Below are 11,881 nucleotides of genomic sequence, written 5' to 3'. Positions count from 1 at the left end.
TTCTATTCTGTGTCATATCCTCTTTCACATCCAGTTATCGAAAAATATATATAAATATAATAATTCAAATTTTAATTTGAAAATGTATTGATAACCGGATAGTGGTTACAAATATAAATTTATTAGTAACTATATCCGTTTTTAATGTTTTTTGGTTTAAAATTTAAGGTCCCATTTGGCCATTTCTATTAGGGAAATTTAATTTTTTATACTTAAAAAATTTTAAATTTTTTTCCCTAAATACATACTTAATAATATTACCACATTCCTAATATCCCACAAATACCCCTCCCATTTGAAAAAAATCAAAAACTCAAATCATCCATCCATGGCTGCCTCATCCCGAACCTCTCTCTCCCTCTCGCTGACCACGGCTTTAGCGCCCGACCACCACGCCCGGCCACCGACGACTACCCACCACCCCGACTACGCACGACCACCGTCCGAACCACGCACGACCCAGCCCCTTCTCTCGGACCCAACCCCTCTCTCTCTCTCTTCCTCTCTCTCAAACTGAAAAAAAAAAAAAAAAAAAAAAAACCGGAGGTTCGATGGTCGGACCACATGGTCCGATTGGGTCCGACCATCGGAACAATGTGTCTCTTTGTTTTCCTCAAACTGAAACAAAAAAAAAAACAAAGAGACACATTGGTCCAATGGGTCCGATTGGTCGGACCCAATCGGACCATGTGGTCCGACCATCGGACCTCTGGTTTTTTTTCAGTTTGAGAGAGAGGAAGAGAGAGAGAGGGGTTGGGTCCGAGAGAAGGGGTTGGGTCGTGCGTGGTTCGGACGGTGGTCGTGCGTAGTCGGGGTGGTGGGTAGTCGTCGGTGGCCGGGCGTGGTGGTCGGGCGCTGAAGCCGTGGTCAGCGAGAGGGAGAGAGAGGTTCGGGATGAGGCAGCCATGGATGGATGATTTGAGTTTTTGATTTTTTCAAATGGGAGGGGTATTTGTGGGATATTAGGAATGTGGTCATATATGACCAATATTATTAAGTATGTATTTAGGGAAAAAAATTTATGATTTTTTAAGTATAGAAAATCAAATTTCCCTTCTATTATACCATCTCTTTCACACCTTACCAGACCTATAAATAGAGAATTGCTAAAGAGTAGTAATGGTGCCTAGCACCTTTTTTAGTGTCATACTGCTATTGGTGTAATTAAATAGCAGGTCCTATATAACTTAAAAAAATAAATTTTAAGAAATATCGCTAACTAATAATAAGATGACACCTATGGATGGTGCTGGGCACCATTAGAACCCAATAACAATGCTCTATATCATAATATCCTGAGACTGAGACTCCCAGCCATATAGTTAACTTTAGGGATAATTGCGCGGCAAAAGTCCCAAAAACTTAAAGTTAATGCAGGTTAGTCCCCAACCTCGAAAATTGGCTGTAATAGTCCCTAAGGTCGCAATATTTGTTAGTCTGTTAGTCCCTTTTTCTAACGGATCTGTTTTCTAATTCAAAATGCCATGTGACAATAAATAATTGGTTTAATAAATTATTATCTTTTCCTTTTCTTTTTTCGTTTTTTTTCTTCTTTTTAAATTTTTCCATTTTTGTTTTTTTACCTCTCTCTACCTTCTTCTTCAACCTTTCCCCTTCTCCAGTGGCTCCTCACCATCACCAAAAATTACCATCACCAAAAATATCTCCAACTCCATTGGCTCCTCACCATCACCATCTAACTTTTCTAAATCCCCAACTCAACAGAATAATAAGCCCCAAAATCTAAACCCCACGCGACATCCACAGCAGCCCTCCGTTGTCGAAATCAAGCACGCTATCGGCGCTGGAAGATTCTGCAACGCCGATCCCAAGCATGTGATTTTCTTAGGTGAGTTTATGTTGTGGATTTTGAATTTGATGTGTTATTAAATTTACAGTGAGTTGGAAGAAGTGAAGAACATGAAATTCAATGTGACGATGATGAATTTTCCATGGGTGTTTGAACATCCATTCCAGATGAAGATTCGAGAGAGTGCTGAGAGCATTACTGATCAAATCGAAAGAAAATTTCGTTTAAATGGTATTCATTTTCTTTTCTTTTTCTTCAAGGCCAGATCGGGCTCTCTCCTTTATTGAACGAGTAACCTCAAGTCCAGATCCAACATATGAAATCCCAATTATTTTGTAATGGGTTTGGATTTTGGGTTTTAGATTTTGAGTTATTTGTTGTTGTGATGGTCATTGGTTGAATAAGGAATTTTGATTACTAATTTTGTTTAGGGATTTTCGATTAAGATGTCTTTGTTATTGTCTATTTTCTTTTTGTTCTTGGGGTGGTGGTCTCGCCGAGATTGTGGTCTCACTGTTGTCAAGGGTGGGGTGGTGTTGAGTTTTGGGTTGGGGGTTTGTGGGTGCTTCATTTTTCTGGGTAGTTTGGGTAGACTAAGAAAGAAGATGAAGAAAGAAAAAACGAAAAAAAAAATAATAATAATAATAATAATTTATGATTTTAAAATAATTTTTTTTTTTAATTTTAAATTATTTTGAATTAAAATTATAATTTAAACCAATTATTTATCGACACATGGCATTTTGAATTAGAAAACGGATCCGTTAGAGAAAGGGACTAACGGACTAACAAATATTGCGACCTTAGGGACTATTACCGCCAATTTTCGAAATTGAGGACTAACCTGCATTAACCTTAAGTTTTTGGGAACTTTTGCCGCAATTATCTCTTAACTTTAATTAAGTTTTACATATATATGCACAATTATTGGAATTAATGTAAGAACAACCAAAAGAAAATTTTCATTAATTATGCATAAAAAGACACCCTAATATCAAATAAATATCCTCTTATTACCTTATGCAAATTAATGTTAATATTAACACCCTTATATCAAAATTACCCCTCTCCTTAATTTTTCTAAATTTATCAAACAAACGTGACAAACCATGTCAGAGTTACCACGACGGCCAGCCCGTTGCTCGTCCACCACACCCCAAATCAAATGTCCACATTCTCTTCAATAATGGGTAAATGTTTTTTATTTTTTTAAAAAAAAATATTTAGAAAAATATGTAGTTTATTTCTAGTAGATCTGTGTGGTTGTTGTTTGCATTAGGGTTGCTTTGTCATTTTTTTTTCTTTGGAATTGAGAGATCTGGTTTTTTCGGTGAGATCCGAGTTTTTTATGATATTTTGATGGTATGTTGATAATACGTTAATGTTTTATCGATGATAATCGTACTAAAGTTAGAGATGAATTTAATAGACAATTTTTCGATTGATTTGAGATGATTTCTCAATAATTTTTAAGGTTGTCTGAATATTTGTTTTTTTACACTTTTCGTTTTATTATCGATATTATATCAATAGGTTTTCGATACATATGGTATCTTGAAAATTGTTATTTTTTATCCATCACAAGTGTTTATCGATGCTTTGTCTATAGTTGTTAGAAATTTGTTATTTTGTCTCCATCACGATTGTTTCTCGATATTTTGTCGATATTTTCTCAATGTTCACTTGGAAAATGTTGTTTTGTATACTTCACGATGGTTATCAATAATTTATCAATATTTTCTCGATGAAATGTATTTTTTTTTTTTATTTTGAGTGTTTTTAATATTTTTGTTGGTTATTTCTTAACTAACTTTTTTTTGTATGAAATTGCAGGATGGACTGTGTTTCTAGTTATATTATATGATAGTGTTTGGGGGTGTTGAGGGTTTTAATTGGGTTTATAAAAGCGAAAGAAGTTCAACGTTGATGGGTTAAACTAATACAACCTTATAGAAAATGTGCGAGATTTTATAGAAGAGTTGGAGGATGACCATTGGACTATGATTTGAAATTAGAAATTTGTTCGTTGTACATGAAAAAGTAATTGGTTCCGCTAGAGAAAGAATTGTTGGGCTTTGTGCCCTAAATAAAGATCTATTTTAATGTAATCTTTTCTATTCAATTATCAATAAAAGAATAAATTTGTTTTCATTACTTATTTAGTGTGTTATTTGGTTCATGTGATCATTTATTTGTATATTTGATTTATAAATTCATCCAAATCCTTATCACAATTATATTCTTGTTTATTGTATTGTCAACACAGTGGAAAATAATCAAGATTGTGTGATTAAATGTATTCCAATGATTTATCAGTACACAGGATTTAACTGATAGGATAATCTACAATGTAGTTTACTTGTACCTTGGATAAATGCTATGTCCTTTCTATGACATTAGTTAAAGTAAGCTTGGGTTGGATGTATGGAGTATGCATCGGAAGGGACCGATATTGAACTTGAATCAATATGATAAACTTACTGTAATATCTATTCAATTCAATATCACCTAGTTGATCTTAGATCAAATGATCTCAATCCTGAGATGGTTAGGTTCTAGTTCAGTTGCATTATTTGTGCTCTTAAATTTGTTCGTTAAAGTCGACCAAATGGTTCTTCTCGTGACATATAAGTTAAGGACATGGTAGTTCAATGAGTAGGAGCATTAATCATATATACGGAATCTATAGCTTCTATTCGGATATAGAAGTCAAACGATGATTTCCTTCGAGCTTGGCTTAATAGAGATAAATGATTGAGTACTCATTTCAGTGATTATATTAGTTCACTGAAATATCATTTATAGGTAGCTAAATATTTTAAGGGTAAAATACATTGAAGGGTGTAACAGTAAATTAGTCCCCACTCAGTGTAGATCATCTATAGAGGATCATTGATTATTAGGATAATAACAAATGGATAATCTCATAGCGTATCTATATTATGGAACATATAGAGTGTTCTATATAATTGAGAGTGCAATTCCAAATATATAGTGGTGCAAGGAGGAATTAAAAAGTTAGATAATTTACTTAGTAAATTCTAGATCTGCTTATTGGAAGCTCGGTTATATAGGCTCATGGTCCCCATACTAGCTGAGACAAACTGCTTGTAAGACTCAGTTAATTGATTTTAATTAATCAATTATAATTCTAAAATTAGACTATGTCTAATTTATGAATTTTTACTAAGTTATAGCTTGATTGTGAAGAAATAGAATTTTAGGATTTATTTGTTGATTAAGAAACTTTATGGAGTCTAATTAATAAATAATATAAATGAAAATTTTATTTGATAATTAATTTTAATTATTAAATAAATATTTTTGACATTTATAGGATTGAAATTACAAAAGTGGTATTTGTGACAAATAGATAAATGATTGAGAAAAATGGCAAGAATCTAACTAGTGGTGGGCCCACATGTGGCCGGCCATAGGGTCCTATTTTTGCTATTATTTTATTATTTTTTTTATTCCAAATAATTCAATCCTAACCCTGAGTGAATTATTATAAAAAGAAAAGAAATGTCTCATTATCCAACTAATGATGCTAATGCTTCTAAACCTAGTTTTCATTATGTCAGACAACTAGTGTTTTGAGACTTCTTCTTCTTCTTTTCTCTCTACTATTTCGAAATTCTTAGTGTTCTTCACCATCAAAATTCGAGCCTTAGTGCTCAATCATAGTGTGTAAGACTGTGAAGAATCCAAACAACTAAAGGAGTATCGGGCTCAGATCTTGATTATACTCTGCTACAGAAAGGATACAAGGGTTAGAGATCTGAGCGAAAGGAGTCATTTAATTCCGCTGCAACCAATGTAAGGTTTCTCATACCTTGTTCATTTTATATCGTTTTAGAAGTTCATATTTAGGATGTTAAAAACATACTTGTTAGTAAATCTAGGTCCTGGTAAAATAAATTCCAACAAGAACATCAACTAAGAGTGTTTAGGGGTGTTCATCCAATCCAATCCGTACTATTTTGCTCATAGTGCATCCGATCCGCACTAAGTGCGGATTTCATATTTTGGATCCAATCCAATCCGCGCAATAGCTCAAATCCAATCCAATCCAATCTGCAAAAGTGCGGATTGGATTGGTTATTTTTTTTAATAAAATTATTTAATTTTATGAAAAATAAAATCTTTTTTTCACATAACTAGCAAAACAGTAAAACACATTATTATTATTTCATGTCTCTAACTACAAATTAAAATAAATAAAATAACAAATAACAAATTTGAAAGAAGAAAAAAAAAATGTATGTATAAATAAATTTTTAAATTGTATGTAGAAAAAAATATTATATATAAGAATGGAGTATATATTTAATCTATTAAGTTTTAAAATGTAATTATATTATATGTATTAGACTTTTAAATTACTATTTTTTCACATTAAAATATTGATTGTATATAATTTTTTAATTTTTTTTATAAATATGTGTGGATTGGATTGGATTGGATCGGTTACTTTTACATGTCAAACAACATCCAATCCGCACAAGTGCGGATTCTGAATTTTCTAATCCAATCCAATCCGCACAAGTGCGGATATCCGCACTTTGCGGATTGGATTGGATTGGATCGGCTATTTTATGAACACCCCTAAGAGTGTTCATAGAGATGAGGTCAGCATTATCGAACACAGAATTTATGCCATTATAGAATTTATACATACGGTTTGACCAAAAGGGCTTTCCTTCACCCTATCAGTCAAACGACATGTATCAAACTGTGTTTTTATCTAATTAAATACATTGTTGCCTCTCTATATCACACGACCTGTAAAATACTCTGCGGATGGAACTATAAGCTTTGGAGACATCTGCAAATTAAAAAATCACAATTAGCACATAAACTGTCGTAAAAATATCGACAAACCGTCGATAAACCATCGATAATTAAACAAATTATCAAATACAAAAAGCCAAAATAAAAAATCATTGATAAGCAATCGACAAGCTATTGATACCGAAATGATAAAATAATTGTGACAAATTAGAAACCATCAATAAACCATAGACAATCTGGTGATAACCTATCAATAAAGACCAAAATGACAAAAAAAAAAAAAAAGATACAAAGCATGAACCATTGATATTATATTGACAAAGTATCGAGAACTTATCAATAACTCCCAAATTAACAGAACAATCTTACAGAAACATAAATCATCACTAAACTATTGATAGCCTATTGATAAATACTAAATTGACAAAGTAATTGAGACAAACTAGAAACCATCGATAAAACATAAATATTGTGCCGATAAATTGACAAAAAAATGTAACAAATTAGAAACCATCGATAATATATTGGCAAAGTATCGAGAACCTATCGATAACTACTAAATTTACAAAATAGTGGTAAACAAATAGAAATCATCGATAAACTATCGATAAATACAAAATTGATAAAATAATTGAGACAAACAAGAACGATAAACCATAAATATTGTGTCGATAACCTATCGATAAACACCAAATTGACAAAACTATGTTACACAAATAGATCCATAAAAAACATATCGATAACCTATTGATAAATTTGGTCGAAAAACACCATAACCACCACCATCTAAGATCTCAAACAAATACAAAATCCTAAAAAAATAAAAAAATTTAAAATTAAAATCTCACTAAAACAATCACAAATCCATGTCCAAAAGAAAGTTGTTCAATGTTCTTTAAAAAAAAATGAAAAACAAATGGTACCTTTCGGTGGTGGCAAAGCTCGCAAACGAAGGATTTGGGGTCTCTGGGTTTCTTCGCCACTCTCACAGACAGAGGTTTGGGGTCTCTGGGTTTTGTGGATGCTTGAGTGCTATGAAGGTCTGAGTTCAGGGCACATAGGTTTCGTCTAGGTTTTTGGGGCTTCTAAGGTTTCGTCACCACTGAGATTGAAGGGAGCAAGGTTTTCAGTAGTGGCTTCGAGCAGACAAAGAGAGAAAAGAGAGGGAGATGGAGAGTTATGATTTTTAATTGAAGGGGTAGAAGAAAATAAAATTAGGCATATATTGGTATATAATTATTGGAAGTCTAAAATTTGATATCAGGTAAAATTCTAAGCATCATTTATAAAATTTCCCCCCCAAAAAAAGACAACTGGTTATATAACTAAGAATATGAATCAACTATTACTATGGAGTCAAGCAAGAGGAAAGACAGACTATATGAATCAAGCTGGCTAATCTTAAGGATTTCATGTGGAAGGGTTGTAGAAATCAAGCAAATCTGCATCAATGATTAACAAGTTAAATTCAAGCACCAAGTAAATATAATTTGAGAAGGCCATTGCAGCAAAAGATAATAATCTGATCAATGAAATAACAATGTTATTATAGCTGATATAATAGCCATAAATATAAAAAATTCTGTAATCAATACACCATCAAAGTTACATCTGAATTTGAACACATCATAATTCACATATTGCTGCTTTCCTCTGTTACTCCCACCTAAGTTTAGAAAACTGCTTCAATAATAGCATGCTTAGGCTTAGGGAACCCCAGACCAAAAAGGTGGTTCAGGTACACTTTCCCGTCCTTAACAGTTGCAGCCGATGCCATTCTGCGCTTTGGGCCAGAAAAGGTGGCAACGACTGAGGCAGTTTCCCATCCATCAGAGCTCTCAACTAGTCTAGCAGAAGGTCGCCCGGCAACAACAAGCTTAGTTGGAGAAAGCAGCTCAAGGCCATCTCCAAAAGTGAGTGGACCTCCAGCTACCTTGATCAACTTCACTTCCTCTCCTTTTGTCAAGTCAATCTTTAACAAGTTTCCGCTGAAGGTATGAACGGCAATCAAAAACCCATCTTGGTGGTAAACGATTCCGTTCAGCCCAACCAAGTTCTTGTACCACTGTGTGGTAGTGAAGAGAGGGTTTCTTATGATGGAAATGAACTTTCCGTCCACCCCAACTTTCCAAATTTTATTGCCTACACAATCTGTAACGTATGCATTCCCCTCTGCATCCACTGCCACATCATCCGCCAAGGATTTCTCATCATCTACATCCATCAAATCAAAGGAACAAGCTTCATTAAAACCCATGTACAAAACAGAGATGATACGACAATGACTAATGAAACAATACAGGAGCGCACCAATAATGATATGTTATTTTTTACGGTGTTTCACACTTAAGGTCCCTCTAAGTATTTTCCGTGCAACAAATGGGTTCATTAAATTTCAACTAATTTAATTTCATATACCCTACAATGCTATTATATATGGGCATTTATTGAAGAACTAAACTTTTACAATGCCTATACAGCAAATTAAAACCCATACTAGCTACTTTCATATAAGTTATAACCTATGATGCAAATTGCAATCATTTTCAACAAATTAAAACCCAAACTGATTATTCCTATATACATGGCATTTATTAAAGAACCAAACTTTTGCATTATGATTGTGATACTAACTAACAATAGCTTTTCAACAAATCAAGACCCAAAAATAACTACTTTCATTAGTACCCTTTTGAACCTAGCTTTTAGATTTTCAATTCCCCAAACCAGTTAATGCAACAAACTATGACCTAATCATACCAGTTTGAGCATGTAAAGTTAGATTGGGACAAAAAATTAATGAAGAAAGAGGCAAAAACAAATCAAATAAAAGAGTCGAACCCCACTTGGACCACTGAGCTGGGTATGAAAGAGGCGATTCAACGTAGTCAAATCATAGGCGAGCAGAGCAGCATAGCGATTTCCCATGAGGTCAGCGGCGACCACGAGGAGGCGATTCCTAGGGCGGTCAATGACGAGTCCGAGGGTGGCGTTACCGGCCACGTCAGCATCTTTGATCAACGGAACTTCGCTCAGAACAGTCTCCGGAGAGTGGTCGTCGGGGGCAGTGAGCTGGGACACGGCGCCGGCGAAGGAGGAGATGAGGAATCGACGGTGGTGATCGTCCCACTTGGCGCACTCGCGGAACCAGCCTGGGCCACGGTAAAAGAAGACGGGGGTGGCTGGGGTGGCGAGTTCAAGGGAGACGAGGTAGGCGATGGGTATGGCGGAGAGGACGAAGAAGATGAAGAGAGACTTGAGTGAGCAGATTGAAGAACAACAGGAAGCCATTTTTCTTTTTCTTTGGAGAAATGTAACGTTCAAAAATAAATATTACAAATCGTTTAGTAGTTTTTAAGGGAAAAAATTTTACTAAACTTTTTAATTAAATATTGAATAAAGTAAAATCGTTTTTAGAAGTTTGATATTAGTTCACCAATGTCTTCATCTACCCATACTAAAATATTTATGATTACTAATTAATATTAAATGAAAATATTTGGTACACCTTTCAAAAGATTGTTCTAATATACTTCCATTTCTTTTGACATATACCATACTCTTTAACTTAATTTATTTTTCTAGTAGTTATTTAATATTACTTAATAAATTTTAGGTTAATTAGTAATTTTTCCCCCCGAACTTTGACATGTACTAAATCGTACCCCTGAATTTTTTTGGCCATTAAAAATTCCCCGCGAACTATTAAGATTGTTAAATTTAAGGACTTTTGTCTAATTTTAGTAAAAAATTCTAACATGAATGAAAGTTCAAAGGACATGATTCAGTACATATCAAAGTTGGAGGGGCATGATTTGGTAAATATCAAAGTCTGGGAGCATAGTTTAGTAAATAAACAATCAATGAAACAGTAAAATTGAATGAAATTAGACAAAAGTCCTTAAATTTAACAATCTCAATAGTTCGGGGGGAATTTCTAACGGCCACAAAAGTTCAGGGGGCACGATTTAACACATGTCAAAGTTCGGGGGAAAAATTACTAATTAGCCTAAATTTTATTGCACATAAGAAAAACAGTTACACTATAAAACATTTGATGTGTTTCTGTTTTGCCCGCCTCTTTTCGCTCTCATTCCGTAAGATTTGAGGTCCATTATCTTTCTGATTAGAGCGTGTTTGAGGTCTGGGCCGGAAGGTCGACTTCATATACACCAAAATTTACAATACAAAATTATATTCATTTTAATTTTGTTTGCAACCCCAAAATTTATGAAGACAGTTTATTTTGTTTATTTATTTTTTATGAAAGTTAACTGTATTTTGTTTGATGATAAATTATATCAAATAATGGTCTAAAGGGCCCTCCTCTATGCTATAGTTTCTGAACTGCAGAATGATCGATCTTTTTGTTTTACTGGTATGTATGGCAACTGGCGGCGGTGGAGGGAATTTGAGTGAGACTGTGGATGACATTGTTTCAATGACAAGTAAATTGGGGGTTAGTAGTGAGGAGGATTGGGAGGAGAATGAGGAGGCAGCCTCCTCTTTCGGTGAACATTCTCTAGTAGGCAAACTGGTTGCCAAGAGGGAGATTAAGGAATCTCTGTTCACAACAATTTTTAACCGTATGTGGAAAGGAATTGGAGGGTGGGAAGTTAAGGTTTTAGAAGAAGATGAGGAAGACTCATTTGTAGGAATCACATTTAAAACCCGAGAGGAAGCAGTGGGTATTCTGAATAAGTAGCCATGGATTTTTAATGGAGGTCTCTTATTGCTGGAAAAGTGGCCTAGCTCAGGTCTGTGGAGAGAGGCACGGTTAGATAAGGTCTGTTGCTGGGTAAAGATGAAAGGATGGCCAATTAGAGCGTTTACTCGAGCCAATGTTATGAGGTTGGGAGAGATAGCGGGTGAAGTTCAGGAAATTAGGTGGATTAATGAAAACCAAATGTTTTTGAATGGATTTGTGAGAATGAAAATTGGATTCCCTTTGAAGCAGAGCATCTTTGTGGGCAGGTATATACCTTGTGGTGGGAGGAAATTTTGGATTCAATTTAAGTTTGAAAGATTGCCAACTCTTTGCTTTGCTTGTGGAGTTTGGGGACATGAAAAGAGAGAATGTGGTAAAGAAGCTTTAATGGAGACTTCTGAAGATGGATTGCAAGTTTCTAAGTATGGTCAGTGGTTGAAAGATGATGATCCTATTCCTCATTGTTTTAGTGCATTTTATCAGAATCAAACAGAAACACATATTCCAACTAGGATTTATCGGGAAAAAGAAGGGGAAGGGCTGACGGAGGTAGATAATTCCACACGACA

General features: G+C 34.4%; 1 protein-coding gene across 1 annotated transcript; it reads right to left on the bottom strand.

Moving 5' to 3' along the window:
- Positions 1–8,109: 8,109 nt before the first annotated feature.
- Positions 8,110–10,078, bottom strand: LOC115707209 (uncharacterized). The gene is made up of 2 exons (XM_030635129.2): positions 9,451–10,078; positions 8,110–8,818 (listed from the first exon to the last, which is right to left on the bottom strand). Exons 1-2 carry the CDS (start codon positions 9,893–9,895, stop codon positions 8,277–8,279), a joined length of 987 nt encoding a protein of 328 aa, XP_030490989.2. The 5' UTR covers positions 9,896–10,078; the 3' UTR covers positions 8,110–8,276.
- Positions 10,079–11,881: the final 1,803 nt, after the last annotated feature.

This window comes from Cannabis sativa, chromosome X (assembly GCF_029168945.1).
Source record: "Cannabis sativa cultivar Pink pepper isolate KNU-18-1 chromosome X, ASM2916894v1, whole genome shotgun sequence".
Lineage (NCBI taxonomy): Eukaryota > Viridiplantae > Streptophyta > Magnoliopsida > Rosales > Cannabaceae > Cannabis > Cannabis sativa.
Note: the sequence above shows the minus strand (reverse complement) of the source record. Positions and strands in the feature narration are given on the sequence as shown.

Coding starts and splice junctions, on each gene's coding strand:
- LOC115707209 (XM_030635129.2), bottom strand. CDS start 9,895: ATGGCTTCCTGTTGTTCTTCAATCTGCTCACTCAAGTCTCTCTTCATC. Junction 8,819..9,450: donor TACCCAGCTCAGTGGTCCAA/GTGGGGTTCGAC, acceptor TGATGGATGTAG/ATGATGAGAAATCCTTGGCG.